General features: G+C 39.5%; 1 protein-coding gene across 2 annotated transcripts in view; it reads left to right on the top strand.

Annotated features, from left to right (window-relative positions):
- The window catches only part of FRAS1 (Fraser extracellular matrix complex subunit 1), a 368,631-nt gene extending 343,129 nt beyond the window's left edge, over positions 1 to 25,502 (top strand). For both annotated transcript variants that reach the window (XM_075284507.1, XM_075284497.1), the window contains 19 exons: positions 2,142 to 2,486; positions 3,003 to 3,163; positions 5,573 to 5,720; positions 7,721 to 7,926; positions 9,255 to 9,411; positions 9,546 to 9,746; positions 10,211 to 10,398; positions 11,018 to 11,293; positions 11,843 to 12,075; positions 12,455 to 12,615; positions 12,840 to 13,054; positions 14,839 to 14,989; positions 15,365 to 15,472; positions 18,221 to 18,380; positions 18,608 to 18,724; positions 18,989 to 19,155; positions 21,048 to 21,253; positions 21,886 to 22,032; positions 22,197 to 25,502. In XM_075284507.1, the coding sequence (XP_075140608.1) occupies positions 2,142 to 2,486; positions 3,003 to 3,163; positions 5,573 to 5,720; positions 7,721 to 7,926; positions 9,255 to 9,411; positions 9,546 to 9,746; positions 10,211 to 10,398; positions 11,018 to 11,293; positions 11,843 to 12,075; positions 12,455 to 12,615; positions 12,840 to 13,054; positions 14,839 to 14,989; positions 15,365 to 15,472; positions 18,221 to 18,380; positions 18,608 to 18,724; positions 18,989 to 19,155; positions 21,048 to 21,253; positions 21,886 to 22,032; positions 22,197 to 22,784 (3,935 nt within the window). In that variant the 3' untranslated portion in view covers positions 22,785 to 25,502. The remainder of the gene's footprint in view (positions 1 to 2,141; positions 2,487 to 3,002; positions 3,164 to 5,572; positions 5,721 to 7,720; positions 7,927 to 9,254; positions 9,412 to 9,545; positions 9,747 to 10,210; positions 10,399 to 11,017; positions 11,294 to 11,842; positions 12,076 to 12,454; positions 12,616 to 12,839; positions 13,055 to 14,838; positions 14,990 to 15,364; positions 15,473 to 18,220; positions 18,381 to 18,607; positions 18,725 to 18,988; positions 19,156 to 21,047; positions 21,254 to 21,885; positions 22,033 to 22,196) is intronic.
- Positions 25,503 to 25,725: the final 223 nt, after the last annotated feature.

Below are 25,725 nucleotides of genomic sequence, written 5' to 3'. Positions count from 1 at the left end.
GGGACATTAGTTTGAAATATAGCGGCCATGGTTAATATCTTGTTTCAGTGTCAGCACATTCTAAGAATATGAGCACAGATATGCTGCTAGAATCTGATGATCCAGCATAAGCACAGTTCATATTAGTCTTGTTACTTCTTAGAGTCACGGTATGATTTGAAATACATTGTAAGAAAATGTATAGTTAAGAAAAATAATTTCTTCTGCTCTCCCTTGCTAGCAGTCTCTGAAATGAGTGCAGTGTTGTGTGAGTTAAAGAAACCAATGATGTAGTTATATATTTTCCATAATGGCCATATTAAATTCATTATTATGCATGTAAATGACTAGATTTGCTAAATGTTTCTCGGTAACATTTACAGTCTAATGACTGGTACTTTACTTTGCTGCAGTAGTGGGCAAGATACAATTAGGTGACAATTCCTGGGCTCAGATAACAAGTTATACTACAGTAAGTGGATGCAGGATCATTCTTGTCCTTAAATGGGGCTGCCATGATGTGGTGATATGACAACCCCTTTAAGGGAAATACCAGTGGGGAGAAAGAATCCCTTCTGTCCAACACTGAATACAATTTTTCCTGGAGAGAATTGGGGGTTAAAACTACATTTTATCCCACAAATTTATGTGTTAGCGTAGATTTGGTGGTTGAATAAACAGATGATTCGGTATATGAACTAATGGGTCAAAAAACATTTTAAATAATTTGCTCCGTTGGTGTTTTATGCCCTACTAGCCCACAAAAACATAAATATATATAAATATATATATATATATATATATATATATATATATCCTCATGCTGGACCTTGTACACAACTCAATCCCTCTCGATTCAGAGTTGCACGTACTGCAAAAGCTACAGAACATACAGAACTTGATATTACAATATGCCCCAGCTGAAGGAATAAAAACAGGACGACATGACATTCCGAATTCTCCTGTGGAATTTTCTTTAAAGTTTTAGACAAAGGAGATGCAAGAATTTCGCTTTCTGCTAAGCTCTCATTAATAAACAGTCCTGTGATTGCTTTGGCTGGGTTTCTTATTTGTGTGATTTTTCCATTATCTGTATCCCAGTGACTGTCACATCTAATGGAAATACCTAAATGGCAGCAGCTCGAAGCCACAACCCATTATAGATATCTGCACTGCTGCTAGAGACCCTTTTCATTTAACAACGCTCTTTGGTCTTAGACAGTAATATCTGGCACTTGAAACACGACTTTATATTTACTGGTTTAGCTTTTGTTATGATTTTTTTTCTTTGCAATTTCTTTTATGTCCTTGTAGCTTCTTATCTGGCCCTGCTTCTAAATTACATTGCATTGTTGTGCTTATTTCATTTCTACACATTTGTTTTCAACCTTCTATAGTGTGATAGGAAGCACAGCTGAACAATATGATATAGAAAGTTTTATTTAGGGAGACAAAATTGAAATATTCTATAAATGTTAATATGAAGATTAAAAAGAATTTCCTCCCACAGTGTAAAAGTTCTGATATTATAGAAGTGGCCAAACTATAATATAATAATATTCACAGTCCATTTTATTTTCTTGTTTTACTGGGTATTTTTGCAAAAGTGAAAACAGAAAGTGCAGCTACTATAGTTCTCACTTGTAGTGAATCGCTGCAACAAAAAAAACCCACGCTACTGAAAAAACCGTGGTGGAAATGTATTTTTTCTGCAGCATTTTCCACAGACTTTCTGCCCCTATTATTCTTATACGGAAAACATAAGCATTTCCATATGTATTATTCACATGCTGCAAGTTTTTTAAAAACGTGGGTACTTTGAAAACGGAGTTTTTCTGCTGCAGATTTTTTTTCTGAAGTGTGTGGATGGGATTAGCCAGAATCCCATCCACTTTGCAGGTACCGTAAAATACAATGTTTTTTTGCCACACATTTCCACCCTGGTCTAAAGGCTTAGCCCAATCTAATCAAGAAACACACCCAAAGACTTCACCCATATAATACCTCTCTATCACTGCCACTGTGGAGCTAGCATCTGCATGCTGTATGCGTATACTGTATAGACAATCTTACATTTTGGGTAGACATCCTCTTTAATATTAGAAACGGTGATAGTAAGTACATTTATTGACATCATTGTAATCACTGCTTTATTTTAACAGGTGACCCAGGTAGCATTGTTTCTACTATTTGCTACACAGTCCCAAAATCAGCTAGAGGCAGCAGTCTTTACGCATTGGAATCAGGGTCTGACTTTAAGTCCAGGGGAATGACCAATGAAAATCGCATCATATTTGGACCTGGAGTCACTATGTCCACATGTGACATTAAAGTAATTGATGACAGTGAATACGAAGAAGAGGAAGAATTTGAGATTGCTCTTGCGGACACTTCAGAGAATGCTAGACTTGGAAGCATTGCTACTGCCAGGGTTGTGATTGAAGGACCCAATGATGCTTCCACGGTTTTCTTGGGCAATGCCACCTTTACAGTCAGCGAAGATGCAGGTATAAATTATACATAGTACGGTGTTCTCCTTATTGTCTTATATAGATGCACAGTATACTTATAGTGGTATGACAAAGTATTTACACTCACGCCTCCGGTTATTACATTCATATTTAGGCTAGAAACCTGCTGCCATCTGACTGGCTTTATACTAGCCCCCCCCCCCCCCCCCCCATCCATTGCAGAATTGAAAACTAAAATGAACCACACTATTCACCTTCAATGTGATATCTATTTGAAAAGAAAGATCCCTCATAGATATGATGCAATATGGAATCTTGGTTAGATACTCCTCATCTTCCCTCTAATATACCCTTACTGGACAGGGTGTTAACTATGGGAACTGATGCATTATTAAACATTTAGTTCCTAGGGAGAACACCCTGTCCACCGTAAAATGTTAGTGACCATTTCATTGTGTAGATCCTTCTGTTGGATTATGTTAGTACACCATTATTCAGTAACATAATTGATCATTTTATACCCATATAATAATGTACTATACTGTCCAACAGGCTCTGTAGAAATACCTGTAATGCGAAGTGGTCCAGATCTTTCAGTGCCAACATCTGTATGGTGTGCCACTCGTCCTTCTGATCCACCTTCTGCCACACCAGGAATCGACTACATTCCCAGCTCAAAAAAAATAGAATTTAGAGCCGGAAAAACAGTAGAGGCAAGTAATCAATACAGTGTTATTTCTTGATGTTATATGTTATGGTGAGTATATTACTGTGAGTATATTATTATTATTACTGTATATTCCTGACACACCAAGGTACCATTGAGGGCCCCGCATGAGGATAGCCCCATTACTTTTTCTCATAGAGTATGTGACCCAGAGCATAATTCTCTTTTTCTACAACTGCAAAATTACCAGTCCAGAAATGGTGGAATTGTCCAAGAGGAAACACATTTGTCCTTACATTCAAGGAATGGGGTGACAGGGGGCACAATTGGTACCAAGAGTACTGGTTCCAAGATGAGGGACTTATGAACTCCAGGGCAAGGTGTTTTGATTTTTGCTACAGACTACTACACAGAGGTACTTCCAGTTAATAATCTTTATTTTGTAAGATATTTCCAAACCCTTTAAAGCTGTTAGGACACTAACAATAGAACAACGATATAAAAATACTGCTTTATTTTAGTTTGGTAAATGAGGCCAGCTAGCCATCTGCGAAGTACCAAGATGTTCTCCGGCTGCAGATGCTTGACCAAGCTCTAGATACTTGTGCACATTTCTGTCACTGTTAGGGGCAGTTGTAAAATAAATTATTACCACTACCAGTATTGAATAAGACAGAGCTGCTATTAAAGTATTAAGCTCATGTAAAGGATTGAACATTCAGTCTTTGTATCCCCTACAAATCATTCTCCAACTAGTAAACCTTCATTTTATGAGAACATTTACCAAGACCTCTAGAGACATTTTTCATTTTCTTACGCTGCGCCATCGTTAATGAAACTCTCCATAATCCTCCTTATTATTCTAATTAAGATGCTGCTAAGGAAAATACTGGGCCTATTAGTATAACAGTAACAGATTTCTATATGTGCTATTTAATTTAGCGCTAATGCTCTGTAAGTATAGCTACATTTCTATGAATACAGATATCTATAAATGTATCCCTTCCTCTTTTGTGATTCATTTCCCACTGATACTATACATAATACAGGTTTATGATATGACGCAAGCATGTTAATGACCGGAATAACATGACAGACATGACAATAACAGACAGATCTAGTTGTTTAACGTACAAGTGTTCATTGATCAGATCATAACTGCATTCTGAACGTGATCTGAACAAAAAATAATAGCACTGTCAGACTGTATCGCCACCTCAATAAAGAAGCGATCTTCCTTTAAATTATAAATCTTATGAAGTCCTGAGAGTCTGTACTTGGAAGCATTAAGAATACAGGTTTTCTGGAATTTAGTGTCGTGGTTAGAAAACAGTGCCAAGGGACCCACTTGACTTTTAATAGGGTCCTTCAGGTTTATATCATAGTGATCATCATTTTACCAGAAAAAAATAGTGCAGCATACTGCACAAATATTGATAGCAACCTTGTCTTCATCTGTGATGTATATTCCTATTAGATGCTGCAACACAGATGTACCGTAAACCAAGCCTAAGTGGCAACCATAATCAGTCATTTTAGGGGTTGTACAGGCAGCGTCAGACTCGGGTGTTTAGAGCTAATCAGTAAAATTCATTCTGGAGGCCCAGTATACACTCAATATATATTTGCACTCTAAAATGTCACCAAGCCCTTATCTCTGATAGTTTCTATCCTAGGGGCTCTGTCAATAGTCTGCAGCCTGGCACTAACGTCCTCTTATGTCTATGCCCACACAGTAGCAGGTCTCTGGCAGCAGAAAGACACTGCAGGATTATTGGTGTTTGGGCCTCTATGTGGATGAGAAGATGGGCCCAGAGCAGATGGATAGTTGGACTGCCCTTGCACCTAATTGTCTTCTCAGCCACCCAGTGTGTCTCCACTATATAAAAAAACTTTTCTTAAAGGGTTTGTCCAGGATAAAATCTAATTCCTACACTAATCTAAACACTCTCCCCTTGCCTTTTTTCTAAATTATATAATTTATCAAAAAATGTATATTTACCCATATCCCTGTGGCGGCCATGTGACCTCCCCATGGACCTTCTTTTGGTTATCTGGTGACTATCTGTTTCCGGGGAAATGGAACGTCGCTACTACCCCACTCCATTATACTTACCTCTCTTCCTTCCAGACATCCTCCTGCGGGACCGCCCCTCCCTCTTTTCTGACTGCTGCTGCGTGCAATAGTCCCAGCGCTGCTTTGTGCTCTGCAGCTGACAATCCACATCTACTGCATAGGTGTGCGAGCAGCTCCCATGCCTGCACAGTAGAGGTGGATCATGGATCAATGTATTTATGATCAATATGACACACAAATGCTATTTGTGTAATGCAATCATGTCACTGATGTCTAGTATATGTTACCTCTCTTAATAAGTATCTCAAATGAATGTTATATACTGAATGAAATAAACTAGATGTATTACCTAACAGGTTATTTGTCTGTATGTTGCAGCACTGCACTCTGTCTATACTTGATGATATACAGCATCCAGTCATTGAGGGACTGGAGACATTTGTGGTGTTCCTTAGTTCCGCACAAGGAGCTGAACTCATAAAACCGTTTCAGGCAACAGTCACCATCAACGATACTTATCAGGATGGTAAGATGGGCTTTGCAATCCATACATGAGGATGAGATTTCTTTGTGTGGGCTTCTGTAGATTCTCATGACTAGTATGTAAGATATCGAACTAAACAACATGCTTTCTGTACAAAAGTAACTTAATTTTTATGTTATATATCAGTGAGACTGGAGCTATATCTTGCCCCACTGTTACAGTTTTGTTGATCAGGTATCATATGTATAAAAGTGACATGACTATCTGTAAATTTGGTAAATCCTACTAATATTATGTGTGTTTGGATGTTTGGATAGTTGTTCCTCAATCACGCAAAAACGGCTGAACGGATTTGCATGAAATTTGCCACATACATAGATAGGAACCCCGATTAAAACATAGGCTACTTTTTATCCCGGTAAATGACGTCACTACACGACTGAAGTGAAGGAATTTAGGTTCACAAAACACTAACGCACCTGTGATGACGTCATCACAGGTCCTTGAGCCATTCTCAGATAGGATCATGCTAGGCAGTGGGCGGAGCTACACACTATTTTGTGGGCAGAGCTATATAGGATGAAGCTGGACAGTTTGAAAGCTGAAGAAAATGGAGTCTCATGGAAGATCAGGAGAGTACAGAACATGGAGGCTGTGTGTGGGCAAGAGGAGTATATCAGGTGTAGAGTGTCATTGAGTACGATGGGGAATGTGTTCTTCTGCCTCTGATGGGGGAGGGGGGGAACTTTGGCACATTTCAGCAACATCCGTTCAGCCCTTTGTAACACAGAAGCTGCTCAGACAGTCACATAACCAAAGCCCTGTAATCACAATTGCCCGATGTAGCAGAGCTTAGGCAGCACTGTAGTACACCTCTGTATGCTCTCCATATGCAAACGTGTACATTCAGCTGGCTATCCGACACATATGCAGCGATGTAGCAGAGCAGTCTGATCGAACTCTGGCACATTTCAGCAACATCCGTTCAGCCCTTTGTAACACAGAAGCTGCTCAGACAGTCACATAACCAAAGCCCTGTAATCACAATTGCCCAATGCAGCAGTGTTCAGGCAGCGCTGTAGCACACCTCTATAGGCTCTCCATATGCAAACATGTACATACAGCTGGGTATCCTATGCATATGCAGCGATGTAGTAGAGCCAAGACGCAGGAGCAGGCTGATCGAACTGTGGCAAATTTCTGCAAAATCCGTTCAGCCGTTTCCAACACAGAAGCTGCTCAGACACTGACATAAGAACACCTCTCTAATCCAAATGGCCAGATGTAGTAGAGCTTAGGCAGCACTGTAACACAGCTGAGTACGCTCTCCATATACAGAGATGTACATACAACTGAGTAGGCTGCGCTTAGGCAGCAATGTAGCAGAGCCGAGACGCGGGAGCAGGCGGATCATCCACAACAACAATTTGCTAAATATAAGTGGCTCAGCGCCACCGCAGACGAAGTCGCGGGCAGATGCTAGTATACTATAAATTAAAAAAAAGATGGCCATAACAAAATATATAAGAATTCCAAAATTGGAATTTAGTAGTCCATGCTCATATGACAGATACAAGCAACATATCTTCTGCGCTAAATGTCTATACAAAAACGCTGACTTAGGTTCAGAGATTCCCTTGATTGTCATTTAAATTCATCCTTTATCTAGAATAAGAGGTGCTCCAAGGTTGTGTTGCTGACTTGGAACTGTATGCGCCCATGTGATCACACATACAGTCCTGGCATTGCTCTAAAGTCCTATTACAGGAGTGCTTCTTAAAGAACCAAGCACTTTTCTTTAGTGAAGTATATTGTATATTGTATTGTCTGGAAAAATAAATAAAAGTTTACTTCTCTATCTCTAACTTATTTTCCACACAATGAGTAGAATCGGTTGTAGAGATTAAATGGCCAAGCCTACATAGACTTTGCACCATCTGTTTGGTGCTGACAAATTCTTCTTAGATACATTTGAGAAGCATTTCATTTGATGTCGTCTTCTGTTCTTATGAAATATTTGACTGTTTAATATTTCCCTATAGTTCCCAGCATGCAGTTTGGTAAAGACATATTCACGGTAAAGGAGAAGGATGGATTGCTGCATGTTCCTGTCATACGTAGTGGAGATTTAAGTTATGAGTCTTCAGTACGTTGTTACACACAGTCTCAATCTGCTCAAGTGATGGATGACTTTGAAGAAAGAAGAAATTCTGATGATTCCCGTGTTATATTTTTTAAGGGAGAAAAAGTATGTTTCTTTATTGGTTATGTTTTTGTAAAGAATACTAAAAGGGTTTCATTTTTGCTCATTTATGTAATGTTCCATAGCTGCCGATTTATAAAAGCTAGCATGAATGAGACTAGTCTTCTCATATCAACCAATCACGTTACATCCAGAATTTTCCTAGGGTAGGCTTAAAACTAAAGAAATCAGTAATTCTATTGGTTTATGTGTGGAAAGCGGTAAGGTGTCCCCAACATTATTTGCATCGGAAAAGTAAAAGCATGTGTGGTGTTTGGCTGAACTGCCACTGGCAGGTGTGATGGGGATGGTGCTATTAGTAATTTGCAAGATGGAGGGTTCAGATACTACATAATTCTCAACAGAAACAATAGATTCCTGCTGTATCTATATGTCATGGATTTTTGTGTCATATTCAGATGTCCCTAAAGGACTACTGATTGGAAGCAAACACATTGGAATTCATGTGCTCGTGTGCTGACTGTACTTCGTAAATCCCCAGTGATTTACTGTATAATAACCTATCCACATATACTGGAAAAAATTTGGATGGAAATTACTGTGGAATTGATCCATTTCATACTTAACGTATGCAGCTTTTGCTGTGAATTCATCATGGATTTGCCACAAAATTTTGTCTGAAGTTTTTACCAGAAATGGCAAGTAGGGGTTAGTCAGATAGTATATAGCATATAGCAAATTATATATATACAGTATAACCCATAATACACTGTCTACCAATAAGTATTTGTACACCCATGCAAATGCGATATCTGCGGTCATGATGTACGTCCCCCCTTCCGCCATTAAATAGGAAACACCATTGGCATTAGTGCATTGGCATTAGTCACATGCAAGATGCCACGAAGTGTAGAGTTGTCTGATTTCGAGAAAGGTGTAATTATGGGGTACCATAGAAATGGTCGATCCTTAAGGGACATAGCAAGGGAACTGAATTACCCAAAATCGACAGTGATCTATGGGATTATGAAGTGGAAGTTGAATGGTGATTGTCAGAATGTGCCCCAAGTCGGTAGACCCCCGAAACTGGGAGATAGAGACCGACGAGTGCTGGCCAGAGAAACCGCACCCAACTGATGGCTGATATACACCAGGAGTACCAACAGGCATCCGGTAGTATTGTGTCTATCAATACCATCTGTAAGGAAGCATCTGCTGGGTTCTACCAACTACTGAATATGAAGAAATGTTGTTTTTCTATTCTACCCCAGGTGTCCAAATACTTATTGGTAGACAGTGTATAAAACAATGCAAAATCAAACCATTTTACATTCATAATCCCTAAACCCATTATTCCTTATCTCCCATTATAGCTGAAAAACTGTACCCTCTACATCAATGACGACTCAGTGTTTGAGCCAGAAGAGCAGTTTAAGGTCTATCTAAGTAATCCTCTCGGCAATCACTGGAGTGGAGCAAGAATTGGCAAAATAGATATGGCTAGCATTACCATTACAAATGACGAGGATGGTAAGTGCTATTGTTACTGAAAAACTATCACTGTCACAGATATTTCAGGGTAATATAGAAAGTGCATATTTAACCTTGTTTTATCTAGCTGTATGATAAAGATTTAGCAATAATATGTCATGCTTCCCCCACAGCACCCACCATTGAATTTGAAGAGTCTACATATCAAATTAGAGAGCCCCAGGAACTAGATGGAGTAGCCATTTTAAATATCAAAATAATAAGAAGAGGAGACCAGAACAGGACATCAAAAGTCCGCTGTAGCACACGAGATGGTTCTGCCCAGTCAGGAGTTGACTACTATCCAAAAAGCAGAGTTCTTAAATTTAGCCCTGGTAAGTAATTATCTTCTGTGACAAGATATCATTTTTCATGGTTGATTTGCATGCACCCATTTTCTTAGTCACTCCCTCACAGACTTGAGTCCATTCAGTGATCTATAAAAATGACCACAAATAAAACATGTTCTATTGTTTGACAGACCTTTCCTACAGTCCATCAAAAGGTGGACATGTGAATAGGTCCACACAAATGTATTCATTTTGACACAGGCATTTGATGACTATTAAAAAAAGGGCAAGAATTACAAATTTTGACAACTGTGTGAATAAGGTATTACAAAAGTTTGTGCCTTGTTTTAACAATGCGTTTTTGCAAAACTAGCAACATGAAATACAGCCAGTTTATTTAAGACTGGCTTCTCCGTTTTAAGTTTTCTTGATTATTTTCTTAGTGATAGGCTTTCTAATAGTTTTAACATCATGAAACAGGTTCTGATTTCATCCATTGCTATCCGCAGGCGTCAATCACATCTTTTTCAAAGTGGAAATCTTGTCAAATGAGGACAGAGAATGGCATGAATCCTTTTCACTGGTACTTGGCCCTGATGACCCTGTTGAAGCTGTGCTTGGAGATATAACAACTGCAACAGTGACCATTTTGGACCAGGAGGCAGCAGGAAGTCTAATATTACCATCGCCACCTATAGTAAGTGGTGTATAATATACTATACATACTATACATAATAGATCATTCACTAACATAGTTTGTAAGGTTGTACATATGTAGGTCTGGTTCAGCCTATTATCCAGCAGAGGAAAGAAAAAACCCCATGAAATAAAAGGCAATTGTTCTTTTTATGTGGGAAAAGATTTCTTCCCAACTCCACATCAGAATAAACTCCTGGATCAATGACCAATCTTCAGAAATCTGTAAAGGAAAGTATCCAGAGACGACTTTTAATGAATTCCCCGTGATAACTTCCACTTGCAGATTTCCATAGTCTTGCTGCTCTTCCAGCAAAGAATGGTCTTCTGTATGTCAGTGCAGAAGCCGAAGCAGCGCCACCTACTGGATCCACAACATACCTCAACCCTCCTCTCAATGGTTGTCGTTCCTTCTAACAGAGTGTGTAGTGGAGTAGATCAGAGTGTAGCAATCTGTATTAATCTTTAATTGTCCCAGATTCTATATTTAAGTTAAATCTAAGTTTGATTCCATTTGTAATTTGTAAAATATCAGCTTAACGTGAGAGAAAGTGTCCATGTCAATTATATCTAACAGAAGCATTAAAATATGGTTTTGTGTTTTCCTTTTTGTATTTTAGGTCGTATCCCTGGCTGACTATGACCATGTGGAGGAAGTTACTACGGAGAGTACAAAGAAGTCTCCTTCTCCAGGATACCCACTTATTTGTGTCACTCCATGTGATCCGCACTTTCCAAAATACTCTGTAATGAAGGAACGATGTGAGGAGGCCGGCATTAACCAGTCCACTATAGTATTCAGCTGGGAAGTCGCAGCGCCAACAGATTCTAATGGGGCAAGGTCTCCCTTTGAGACTATAACGGATACCACTCCTTTCACTGGTGTCAATCACATGGTGAGTACTTGCTATAAACCTGGAGCCAAGTTTGAAATGGCCAAATAATGAAACCAGTGACAGATGTTATCCCTATGAAAATAATTTAACAGATAAACATATGTCTACTGCATTAGTTAAAAAAAAATCTAAAATTTAGGAACAGATTTCACATTTAAATGGGTTGTCCACGATATATATATTTTTTTAGTAGGCTGGGGGATGTGAAAAAAAAAAACATATTCACCTGTCCCCGGTGCCCTGATGTCTCCCAGTGTGGTCCAGTCGTGCTGCTCCAGTGTTCTTTCAGAAGAAGTCCCCACCACATCTGACCACTGAGGCCAATCAGGGGCCTAAGAAAAGGGACATTAGACGTCACAGTGCGGTGGGGACTTCTGGCAAAACAAGGCAGCAGGACCAGACCAAAGCATCAGGGAAATATGAGATCATTTTTTTCTTTCATCTTCCTCGGCCTAATACGAAATTTTTCTCTTATCCTGGATAGCCTCTTTAACTGATCATTAATAGATTAGTCAAGAATATTCATTGCTTTCCATCTGTGCTGTCTAGGTGCTGGATAGCATTTATTTCAGCAGACGTTTCCATGTACGCTGTGTTGCCAAAGCAGTGGATAAAGTTGGACATGTGGGAACACCACTGCGAAGTAATATAGTGACAATAGGGACTGACAGTGCCATATGTCACACTCCAGTCGTAGCCGGCACTGCAAGAGGCTTCCAAGCTCAATCTTTCATTGCAACTCTGAAGTATCTGGATGTTAAACACAAAGAACATCCAAATAGGTAAGTCTTGTGTGATGATGTAAACTGTGCGCCATATATATTACGTCAGTCATATTAATCATCTTATAGTGTGATACATTGTCCTTTGTGAGTTCGGTAAACAAAAATAGTCATGTTATAGTGGGTAGGTAAAATAAAGTCATAGAAATAGTCATGTTTTGGTGTGGTATATTGTCCCATGTGAAGTTGGTTAAATAATAATGCACATTATTTATTTCTATATAATTTATATAAAAAAAACAGCAATATGTGGTGTGAAAAGATACATGAACTTCTAAATGCTCTGTAAATGTAAAAAATAGCATGGACTCTGATGTGTTATTGTACTGATTCTCTGTACATTGTAGTTGCATGAAATACAATATTTTTCTACTTTCAGGATTCACATCTCAGTGCAGATTCCACATCAAGATGGCATGCTGCCCCTTATCTCTACCATGCCATTGCATAACCTTCACTTCCTGCTGTCCGAGTCTGTTTATCGCCATCAACATGTATGCTCCAATCTTGTCACTATCCGCGATCTGAAAGGCATTTCGGGTACTCTTTCTTATACTGTAGATTTGATCATACTCAGTACTGTTATATGATGTTATTTTACATTTCATGTTGTTAAAATGGTATATTGGAATCTAATTTACAAATAGAGGGTGGATGGATTTTATACTAACCCAAATTTTGTACAAATGGCTGGTTACTAGTCTGCAATGACTTTTTTATTTTACATTTACATTACACTTAAATTTTTTTGGGTTTCTTTACAGAAGCTGGATTTCTGGATGAGGTGACCTATGATAGTATTGCTGTTGGTCCAGGTTATGATCGTCCCTACCAGTTTGATCCCAATATCAGGGAACCAAAGACAGTTCAATTGTACAAACATCTCAACCTGAAGAGTTGCATATGGACATTTGATGCATATTATGACATGACAGAACTCATTGATGTCTGTGGTGGAGCTGTGACGGCAGATTTTCAGGTGAATGAAATGTATAAGCTCTCTTGATGGTAGATAGTAGTATACTGGTTTAGTACTGAAGGTGACACATGAAGCTTTAAGGTTAAATCATAGTTGACACAGAATAGCTGAAATGATACATTATAGGGTTATTCCCATCTCAAGGATCATATTCAGACTTAAGCTAGGTAGCTTAAGCTAATTTAAAGAGGTTTTATATACCGCTAGAAAGCCTACAGTGCGCTGAGGTCTGCACAGCCTATATATTATTAGGGAGGTGGTTTTAGGATATGTGCCCACAGGACTGAAATGCACTGTAGAATTTCCATCCAGCAAATATACAGCAGTTTACATTAGCGGTAAAGCAGATGTCAAATTCGGATGGGTTTCTTTTTTGTAGAAAATCTACAGAATTTTCCGAGCTTCTCTACAAAGGCATCGTTTGTTGTGTTTCTTTTTTCTAGTTGTGAATTTACAGAAAAAAAACCTGTAAATTTTTGCTGCAGAAAATCTCCGGTCCTTTAGTCCTGTTGTTCAGTGTATATGCAATAGAAGCTACTTGAATTAAGGTTGTAAGTTTATCAATCACTTCCTATGGGATGCTTGAAGAATGCAAATAATGGCTGGACTTTAAAGGGCATTTATAGTTGTGTTTGTGTGTAATATGAAATACTTGTCTACAATTTGTTATACAGGGTGTCTGGAAAGTAAGTACACAAAATGAAAGGCAGGTCTTTAGCCGGTATATGAAACGTTTTTTATTAATGAACATGTGACCGGAAATGCACCGTTGTGGCGCTGCAGGTAGACCAAGATGTCGTTTCCTATCCCAAGAGAAAGCGCTTTAAAGGGATCCTATCATTGGATATCCTTTTTTCTGACTAATACATAGGAATAGCCTTAAGAAAGGCTATTCTTCTCCTACCTTTAGATGTCTTCTTCGCCCCGCCGTTCTGTAGAAATCCGGGTTTTCTTCTATTTGCAAATGAGTTCTCTCACAGCACTGGGGGTGGGTCCCAGCGTTGAAACAGCACAGGGGGTATCCCCAATGCTGCGAAAGACATCTCCAGCATCGCCTCCATCTTCTTCTGGAACGGCCTCTCCCTGTGTCTTCTTCCGTCCTGGGTTTCAATCTTCTAGGCATGCGCAGTCGGCTCTGCCATCGGGCCTCAGGCAGAGCCGACTGCACATGCCCCGCGGCCACAAGAAAATGGCTGCTTACACAGCAAGCTGTGTAAACGGCCATTTTCTTGTGGCTGCTTACACAATTAACTGGTGTAAGCGCCCATTTTCTTGTGGCCCAGGCATGCGCAGTCGGCTCTGCCTGAGGCCTAGAAGATTGAAGCCCAGGACGGAGGAAGATAAGGGGAGAGGGAGTTCCAGAAGAAGATAGAGGCGACGCTGGAGATTTCTCTTGCAGCATTGGGGACGCCTCCAGTGCTGTTTGAGATGGACTTATGCACCTGTTCACAGGTGGACATGGCCCTCACCGTGACAAACACAGCCTGGATGCGGTTCACGAGCTCTTCGTGGTTTGGCACAGGTGTTGCGCACACAATGGACTTGAATATGTCTCCACAAGAAAAAATCTTCGTTTCTCCTTTCACATGGCACAGCGAAGGATAGGAAACTGACATCTCGGTCTACCTGCAGCGCCACAACGGTGCATTTCCGGTCACATGTTCATTAATAAAAAACACTTCATATACCGGTTAAAGTCCACCCTTTCATTTTGTGTACTTACTTTCCGGACACCCTGTATTTATATGTAATTCACATTTTATTAACATGTTAATCTTTGGCAGGTTCGAGACTCAGCCCAGTCCTTCCTGACAGTCCATGTTCCTCTGTATGTCTCCTACATTTATGTTACTGCACCAAGGGGATGGGCTTCTTTGGAGCACCACACAGAGATGGAATTCTCATTCTTCTATGATACCGTTCTCTGGAGAACTGGTAAGATACTCTGCTATTCATTACTTTTGGAATATTGTTAAAGGGGTTGTCTGGGTATTTCATAACTCTGGAAGGAAGCTAGGGAATGTGAAACATAAAAAAAATCATACTCACTTTCCCAGGAGCACCAGTGTCCGCTGTCCAGTCTAGCACGTGCCATACCTTTGCCGGCAGAAGTCCTCTGCCAGACATGATTTTTTTGTTTTAATGTTTTACCTTCCCCGGCCTCCTCCCTAAACTTTTGAAGTACCAAGTCCCTTTAAGTGACATTACTAAAGATGCCAGACATTTTCTACTTGTAATGTTTTGTTCAAGTCTATTGAAATTATTGAATGATATGATTTTGGAAACAAGTTCTTGTGTGTTTTAATGCAGGAATTCAGACAGACAGTGTCCTGTCTGCCAGACTTCAGATCATAAGAATATATATTCGGGAGGATGGTCGTCTGGTCATTGAGTTTAAAACCCATGCTAAATTCAGAGGTAATGTTTACATTTTTTGACGCAAAGCAGATTGTAAATTTATCTATGTAAGACAACCTGTAAAGCGATAGTTCCCCGTGGTTACCATAATAATAATAATAATTATTATTATTATTATTATTATTTATTTATATAGCACCATTAATTCCATGGTGCTTTACATTTGGGGGTTACATACAGTACACAAAATATACAGGTAGATATAATACTAACTATGACCGACTGGCACAGTGGGGTAGAGGGCCCTGCCCGCGAGGGCTTACAATCTATGGGGGAAGGGGGTAGAGACAGAAGGAGAGGGGGAGACTGTACAGATGGTGGTGTGGTGATAGTGTTATTGGAGGTTGTAGGCCTTCCTGAATAGGTGAGTCTTCAGGGCCTTCTTGAAGCCTGTGATTGTGGGGATCAGTCTTATGTGTCTTGGTAGGGAGTTCCAGAGTATGGGAGATGCACGGGAGAAATCTTGGAGACGGTTGTGTGAGGAGTGGATGAGAGCAGAGCGGAGTAGGAGGTCCTTGGAGGATCTGAGGTTACATGTGGGCAGGTAGCGGGATATTAGGTTGGAAATATATGGAGGGGACAGGTTTTGGATGGCTTTGTATGTTAATGTTAGTAGCTTGAACTCAATTCGCTGGGCTATAGGTAGCCAGTGGAGGGACTGGCAGAGGGGAGAGGCCGATGAAGATCGGGGGATGAGGTGAATTAAGCGAGCAGCGCAGTTTAAGGTGGACTGGAGGGGGGTGAGGGTGTTTGCTGGGAGTCCATGGAGAAGGGTGTTGTAGTAATCTATGCGGGAGATTATGAGGGCCTGGGTGAGCATCTTGGTAGTTTCAGGGGGAGGAAGGAGCGGATTCGGTGGATGTTCTTGAGCTGGAGGCGGCAGGAGGTGTTGAGGGTTTGAACGTGTGACTTGAAGGATAGGTCGGAGTCCAGGGTTACCCCAAGGCATCGGGCCTGTGGGACAGGGGTAAGTGTGATTCCGTTGATTTTGATAGATGGGTCACGTGGAGGCGCCATACGGGGTGGGGCAAAGATGATGAACTCCGTTTTCTCCATTGAGTTTGAGAAAGCGGGAGGAGAGGAAGGAGGCTACAGCCATTAAACAATCTGGAACTCTGGCCAGCAGAGAGGTAATGTCTGGTCCAGAGATGTATATTTGAGTCCATAATGACTGCCTGACCACACGACAGTTGCTAAGCAATTCATAAACCTCATTGGTGATATCAATTGATTTAAAACAACAATGGGTTATCAGTTATTTATGATATACATCACCACATCTTCGTCAACACATAGTTGTATATAGCCATCTTTGGATTCAGTTGAGTGTAATCTAATTTATCCAGTAACATTTGGGGCAAAAAGACTTGTTACAGCAGCTCTTCTGCACCGTTTTGAGGGACACACACTTCTTTACCCACATTAGGGCTAAGGCCCCACGTAATGAGCTACAACAAAAAAAATGCTGTGAAAAAGACAGCGGCGGAAACTCATCACCTTTTTTTCTGCAGTGTTTTTTACAGGAAGTCCACAGAGTTTTCCTCCTTGGACTTTCTTTTCCTATTATACCTGTATGAAAAACAGCAGCATTTCTGCAAGTATAATTCACATGCTGCGATTTTCAAAAACACAAGTGTTTTTGAAATCGCAGCTTTTCCATGGAAGATGTTTTTCTGTAATGTGTGGATGGGATTAGCCAGAATCCCATCCACTTTGCAGGTACTGTAAAACATATAGGTTTTTTTTTTTAATGCTGCATTACACCACAGCCAAATCACAGCTTTTACACAACATGGGGCCCTGGCCTTAAACTGTCAATGCACTAAACATCCTCCGCCTATCACTCAATACCAGACCATTAATAGTTCTGCTACTTGTCACGATCCAGCAAACTTTTTGAGTGTACTAAGATTTCGCCTTGTTAGACACAAGATGTGCTTCAACAACTCTAATATACCATCAGGTAAAATCAAATACACCCAAATTCCAAAAGCCTAGGCTATTTCTGTTAAACTGCATGAAAGTAGTCACATGTAAATTGTTACAGAAAACCCGATCTGAACCTACCCACAACCGGCTATCAAATACATTTCTGTTGTCTGTTCTTTATGTACGACCAAATGACTGGACCAATTTGGCACAGATAAATCAGGCACGAAAGATTTTTGAACAGGTTTCAGCTCTCTAGAACAACAAAAAGCAAATCTAGCACTGCGGGCTTCCACAAAGACCTTACTCCCTATCATATTACATGACTTGTTCTGTCTTGCTCAGTTATTCTCTGTTATTAGCAATTATCAATATGAAACAATCAAATTAGTACTTTCATTTTCAAAGGGACCTTGGACAGATCACAGCTGGATTGGTTGCTGTGCGAAACTGCCTCATTTTTTTCTTTTCCACCTCTTAAATATTGAAATGTCAATGTTTAACCCCTATCCCAAAATCTGCCATACTATTACAGCGGATGTCAGGTATTTAAATATAGCAGCAACTCAGGAGATCCAATGGTAGTGGCCTCAAATAGTGCGTGTACTCATTGCAAGCATTAATCCCCTGATGCCTCAGTCAAATCTGACTGAGGCGCCAATTTCCTGGTAGTGCATGGATGTAATCGGTAATAGAATCAGTGCTGTTTTACAATTTAGTCTTTAACTGTTTAAGGTTAAAAAAAAAAAATGCTTTTATGGTATTTTATGGGACAGGTATAAAATAAATAAATAAATTTGCCCTTTTGATTTTTTCCAGGTCAGTTTGTCATGGAACATCACACTCTTCCAGATATGAAGTCTCGTATTATGGCACCTGACCACTTGGGTGGCATTGAGTTTGACCTTCAACCTTTGTGGAGTGCACAGACATTTGACTCTCCATACCAGTTGTGGAGAGCAACAAGCTCTTACAGCAGGTAGAACATAACTAGCATACGGTTCTATTTCAACTATTTGCTTTCTGCCAAGGAATCTGGTATTTATGGCAGAAAAAAATATTGTACTCTGCAGAACTATTCTTGCTATAAAAATATTAGCTGAAGGTTTCATCATATATGTCACTAGGATGTTTTATGATCTGTCCTAAATCGAAGCCATCGGTGCTGGACTGCTTTTGTTTAATGCATTCTGTGTTTCCTTTCAGAAAAGACTATTCTGGAGAGTATACCATCTACTTGATTCCCTGCACTGTGCAGCCAACTCAGTCATGGGTAGACCCTGGAGATAAACCTCTGGCCTGCACAGCCCATGCTCCAGAAAGGTCAGTAAGGTGCTTCTGAGTTTGTCTTGAGATGGAACAGATAATGTGGGTGTCTTCACAAAACCTGAGTGCATTTGCAGCATTTGCTATGTATTTAGTTGGAAGTGCCATCAGATACATTATGGCTACCATCCTCTTACCTATGTAGCATCAAGCTGCCTACCTTGCTGTGGTTCCACATTATCAAAACTTAAACTTGGTTTTAACTAGTAGGATATATATTTTTCAATAACAATAGACCTTACACAATATTTCTCTTCTCAGGTTTCTTATTCCCATCGCCTTTCAGCAGACTAACCGTCCAGTGCCTGTTGTATATTCTTTAAATACTGAATTTCAGCTGTGTAACAATGACAAGATCTTCTTGATGGACCCAACAAAGACTGAGATGTCACTGGCAGAAATGGATTATAAAGGAGCCTTCTCCAAAGGTAAAGTTCAGTATTTTTATTTCTGTTTAAATGTTTATATTTTCCGCAAATAAGAAGCATTCGCTGTAAATCTATGGCACTTGGTTCTGGACTTTAAACCTGCTCCATTGTAAATTTAAAGTGTGGGTTTAATGTTCCTGACACCTTGAGACAGAAGTGGTTTATAATAGCAGCCATCTTCATTTTCACTGTACATATCCCTCAATGAGCTCCATGCAATGACCAAAGGAAGCGCCGAAGCCTCTGCCTCCACAGATCACAGTGACCACATGTCCAGCAGGCGCCCTTCAAGTCTTCTGAGCAGACCCATATCCGATCTACCGTCCGAAGTTGTTTTCCTTTGTTAATGGGGTTCCTATGAATGCTCCATTTATCATGGGCATCAAAACGACTGATACAAAAAAGGGACCCCACTCTCTAATAATTTTGGTGTCAATTTGCAAATTTAAAACCAGTTATAAAAAATAAATAAAAAAAATAACTTGTCATGAATGAACAATACAAGTTCATATATTAAACTTTGCAATTTATCTTATTAAAGAAATAGGTTTTCTTTTCCACTTTGTTAGGCAGGTACTTGAAAAGACACTCATATAATTGCTGCTGTTACACTCTGCTATTTCTTGTTTTCTTATCAGTGCTCTACCCTTCCCTGTGTGAAGCTCAGTAACAGATATAATGTAAACAAGAAGGTTAAAGGGGTATTCCCACCTCACATACTCACCAGTCTTGACTGCTGTAAAATCTTCTTTCATCCTGGATACTTGCATCATTTGGTGGGCGGGGTTTCACATGCAACCTGCTGTTTAGCTCCACCCCAAAATTAGTGTGTAGCTCCGCCCACCCATATTGGACTATGAAGTACAGGAAACAGCAACTCCATTCTGTGTTACATACAGAGACTGCCTGTCTCTGCCATAATGAACACAACTGAATTAGCTAGCCTGATAACTGGGAGAACAGAAGAAATGAAAGCAGCTCCTCTCCTCTATCTGCTAACAGGAAGCTAGGTCACGTGGTGTAGACACAGGAATAGCTAGATACACAGGCTCGCTCCCTGCACTTAGCCCCTCCTCCCTACCCCTCAGAGCAGGCAGATACATCACTTGACTCAGGAGCAGCTAGGTCAGGGCTGTGGCCACAAAGAATTGAATAAAGTAAGATAGTGGACAAACAAAGCAGTTTTGCTGAAGCAGTGTATTTAGGAAAAGTCTTACATCCACATTAACAAGCAGTATAGATAGGATCCTTGTGATGGGACAACCCCTTTAAAGATAAGGAGCAGGAGAACAGCTTAATAATGATGGGAACAGATTTCCTTACTAAGATTTATTACAAAGTTTCTTCTATGAAAACTCCCTATTCATTTATGAAAAGTTGCTGATAACTAGAGCTGCGCTTTAAAGAATAAAAAACTATAATTAAAAGATTATTTTTTTTTAACTGTTTGCACAGTTTATTGTGTCGTGAACAAAATGCTGCAAAATTGTTTTGGTAACCCAACAAATAAAATGGTTAGGCCCTTTAACCCCTTCTGTGCTGTACTTGGCAAACTACTGAGCAAAATAACTGCTGGACTATCCCAGTATAATGACATATGTCCCATATGGTAAACAGTATAAAAAATACTGCAATGCTCAAAAGGCAAAAAAATAGATAAAAAAAGTTGTACATACCAAAAAATGATACCAATAAACACTGTAGCCTGTCACTGGAGGTAAAGGCTTCTTGAAGGAAATATTGATATTTTTCAACCACAAGACAAAAGTTGGTCCAAGTCTAAGAGTCGGGATATCATGAATTCAGAAGTAAATGTTCATTTAGTGTAAAGTATATTAAATAGGTACCATATCTTGACCAGAGCTGGTTTTAAGTATCCAATCTTTTTATAGGCCAAACCCTTTATGGAAGGGTACTCTGGAATCCAGACCAGAACCTGAATTCCGCTTACAAGCTGCAGCTGGAGAAGGTTTACCTTTGCACTGGAAAGGATGGATATGTTCCTTTCTTCGATCCCACAGGAACCATTTATAATGAGGGACCTCAGTATGGTTGTATCCAGCCTAATAAGAACCTAAAGCATCGGTTTCTCCTTTTGGTAAGTTTTTTTGTTCTAATTTTTTTGCCACACTGAATGTCTTTTTGTTACTGGTGGTACAAAGTGAAATAAGCATGTACAGTCTGGCACTTATATTAACATGTATTTCACTATTTTGTGCTGTGACTATGTTCTTCATCGCCCAGCATGAGCATGTCTGTTCAGGTACCTAGTATACTGCTAGACAATGGCACTTACATTACCCTTTAAAAAAAATGGTTTGGAGCAAAAAAAAAAAAAAGTGACAGGAGGACTTAATAAATACTGCATGGTGTTTATGTTGTCGCTAATGGGATTGGGCTGTTCCTGTACCATACCCACCAAGCCCTGGATACAATTTTGACATGATTTATTTTTCTGCATAAACCAATCTTCTAATAAATAAATTAAGCCACATCTATTTCCATCAAATAAAATTAAAAATATTATTTTTGCAAATGCAAATCCCATGGAATTTCCTTACAGAAAGTAAGGATGCCATCTTGTGGCAAATAGCAGAGACTAACTTAGCCTTGTTCACTGAATGAACCTATGATGGTTATCCCTGTTTATGCTAAGTTACTCTGTTATTATTAATCATGTTTTTCACAATACCTTCCATATGTTGTTCTTGTTTTCTTTAAACTACGCAGGATCGAAATCAGCCGGAAGTAACTGATAAATTCTTCCATGATGTCCCATTTGATGCAGCCTTTGCTACAGAGTCAGCAGATTTCTTTGCCATGAGCAGCATGCCTGGAGTAGATGGCTTTACCATGAAAGTTGACGCTCTCTACAAGGTTTGTTACAATGATGTCTGGGTTACTTCTGTTCATAGTTATATGACCAATCATATCCTGTACTCTCACTTTTTAATATGTACAGCACATTGCTAAAGCAAAAATCTCTGCCTTATAGACAATGTGACATTTTCATGAATTTTGTATCATTTTCTTTTGTAAAGGTTGAAACTGGGCACCAGTGGTATCTTCAAGTTATATACATCATTGGTCCCGAGACAATGGCAGGACCTAGAGTTCAGCGTTCACTCACCTATCAGCTGAGGCGTAGCCGCAGGGATCTGGTTGACAAGAATGGCAGGCTTACTCTGGATGATTCTTTGATTTACGACAATGAAGGAGATCAGGTTAAGAATGGCACTAACATGAAGACTTTGAACTTGGAAATGGAAAGTGCTGCAACTGCGGCATCGCAAACTGGAGCTTCCATTGGAAGTGCCTTTGCGGCCATAATGCTACTCATGCTTGTTCTTCTGTCTGTGTGCCTTATCACACAGAAGTGCAGGAGAAATAGAAAGCAGAAGCCACCTAAGGATGCTGCTGAGGAATATCCATTGAACACCAAGGTCGATGCTTCAAGGAAAAATCTAGACAGAATGGAAAAGAACTTTAACAGGCAGCACTGCACTGTAAGAAACATCAACCTGCTCAATGACGGAAAAGAAGACTACGAGGTTAAGAGTGTCAGGATTAAGCAGATGAACCTTGAAGTCAAAGTTCACAATAACCTACATGATGGAACAGAAGTTTGATGACACATCAGCACATACTAGGTTTATTTTGATAAAACAAAAAAGGTTCTACCATTTTATAAGATGTAAAAAAGGAAAGGAGCAGCACTACACTATTTTTCTACACTGAAAGTAAAGGGAACGGTAACGAATGACAGACAGATGTGCAGTACCTACTGTGACTCATGACTGAGCTACCTCGCTATGCTCGCACGCGTGTGACATACAAGGGGCTAAAACACATGGCAAATATTAGGTCTCTCCATTTGCCTGCAGCGATGCACTGCACATAGTTTAACCACTGCCACCAAAGGTCAAGAGCTATACTATAGTAGCATTCTACATATTAGCTTTACATGCACTGTATTTGTATTAGAATTATCAGTCAAATCACTGCAGATAGAAGTTTTATGATTTTACTTAGTGTCCTTAAATTTATATTTTCATACTTTTATTTAATCTACTGTATCTTAGATACGACAGGTATCATCAAAATGATAATACGGAGACTACTATCTAGATTTCTGGGGTAAGAGAGTAGAGAAATGATACTCACATTGTGTACATTGTAGTTACATACTCATTGGAGATATATATATTAGTAGTAGGAGAAAATAAGCAGTCCATATTTATTGCATTCCAACACATCCAAACAAGCCGGGTAGTAGAAATACTGCTAGGTCAGAATCCCATACAATATTTGGTAATATCTGTAACTTAAGTTTGCTATGTTGGGATAAAAGAAAGAGAATAGAACGTTGCTAGTAGATAAAGTGGAACCCCATTTTACTTTTGGACAAATGTGTATGTCAATGAAAAGAGTGTGAAGAATTAAAGCACAGACTGAAAGGACTGCATTGTAGATACATAGTGTTACAGAAAGTGACCCATGTATCTCCAATGTACAAATAATATTTCTCACCTGCCTTGTTCATGAGGAAGCTTAAAGGAGTTTCCAGACCTAGAAGATTGATTTTTATAGGTCCAACACCAGGGACACCTCTGGATGAGCTGTTTGTAGACAGCAGACACAGCACTGCACATAGTACTCTGGTTGTACGCGGTATTGTAGCTCAACCCCAGTCACTTGAATGGGACTGAGCTACAAACAGCTTTTTGGTCGTCAATCTTATGTCCCAGGAAAACCTCTTTAAGAAATTATGTGTAACATCATAGTGGGAAAAGCAATGCAGGGGCCAGAATCCTTCAAATCCAATGCAGTACCCTGTTACTGTACAATAGTAGACTAACCATGTATAACAAAACAAGTCACCAAAATCACAAAGGCTCCTTTGTACTGGTATAGCATTAAATATTTAACTACCATATATGCATGGAAGGTAGATATGCTGCTGTCAGGCAGCAACTACTACTGGCCTTAGGTTTAGGTATAATACTGTAAACTGCATTGTTAACATGTAGAACAGAGGGAAAGAAGAAGCAAGTAGATGTCATTGTATCTGGGATAGCAAGTAGGGACTCATGGGAGCATATATCGCAGGCTAGGAATGAAGCATCAACACTGGACATAGGATATGTGGGAGAGGGCATCTCGGTAGGAGTAGTATTCTTTTATCACATTGTTCCAGTAAATTTCACCACGTTGTCGTGTACAAATGAAGAACTTGCAGTAAGTGATTCCCCAGGGCAGACTTACAGAGCTACCAAATTCAGTAAGCAAAGTGCTAATGAGTAGAAGCGATTACTACATGGATTGTTATAGACCCTATGTCCTGAGAAGGTCCACCTAGTGCCCTTAAGCTAGAAAGCTATTTTTATTATGGCAAATAGATGTCAGTATTGTATTTTTTAATTGGAGCACAATTATGTGGATATGAAAGTATTTTTATAGTTGTCCTATGCAATTCTAGCACCTTCTTAGGAAGATGTGTATGTATCCTTATGCACTGGATTCATGCTTATACACAGATGGGTGGTAAAAACTGCTGGCTCTCTAGAGTCAGTGATATTTCCATCGACTGTCCACCTTCATATCATGTGCAGCATTATGTATCTGCCCCATCTACTACTGACTTGAAATAGGATACGTTAAGGTTCTTCTGGAAGTATTCAATAGTACAATGTAGAGGTTCAATTAAATGGACCTGAACTGGTTCAGGCCATATATAAGAGTCGTTTCTAAGAAAGAAAAACATTTTTTCTCATATAACCCCTTAAACCTCTCTGCTTGAGGGTGACTACAATGATAAAGGCAGAAACTACTGAATAAATATATATTTTGTAAAGCACACATGAGAACATATGCCAGTATGTCATTATTAGGTGGCAGAGCATGTGTCATGATAAGAGATCCATGTGGTACAGATGACCACATGTACTTATTTACAAGAACTTATAATTCTATATTTTCCATTTTATGAGTAGATGGAACCATTTTAATGCCTTACATTGTGAGACTACCAACACAACATGCAAACTGTATGTTGCCATTTGTACCGTAGTCTTCACAGTGACCACATCTGCTTCTGTGGATGTAATGTTGCCTTTACTTGTTGGGCAGGCTGCTGCTGTCAGATGTTGTAGAAATAGAAAATGCTCACGCGAGGTATGTACAGCTTCTCTTATTGTCCTGTGCGTCAGACAGGTCTATATTTGAGATGACTCTGTAGCCCTTTTATGGTGCTGTAAACATAATAGGAAAACCAATGTATACTATATACAACGTATATATTGTTATTTTATATACACATGTATTGTATCTGAGAGATATGTGCCATTGAACACATTTATATTAATAAAAGATTTTTGGTTACTTGGTTCGTAAAAATGTTATTTTTACACAATCATAGTTTTATTTGTGCTCGATAGGAAATCAGCGTGAAAACTCTCCTACCGACAGTCACATATAGTCATGCCATTGCAACAATTGTTAGGCAAAACCAACCTAGATATGTCCAAAAAGAAAAAAAAGACATGGACTGCACATCCCAATCTTATACCG

The sequence above is a fragment of the Leptodactylus fuscus genome, chromosome 1, assembly GCF_031893055.1.
Source record: "Leptodactylus fuscus isolate aLepFus1 chromosome 1, aLepFus1.hap2, whole genome shotgun sequence".
Taxonomy (NCBI): Eukaryota; Metazoa; Chordata; class Amphibia; order Anura; family Leptodactylidae; genus Leptodactylus; species Leptodactylus fuscus.
Note: the sequence above shows the minus strand (reverse complement) of the source record. Positions and strands in the feature narration are given on the sequence as shown.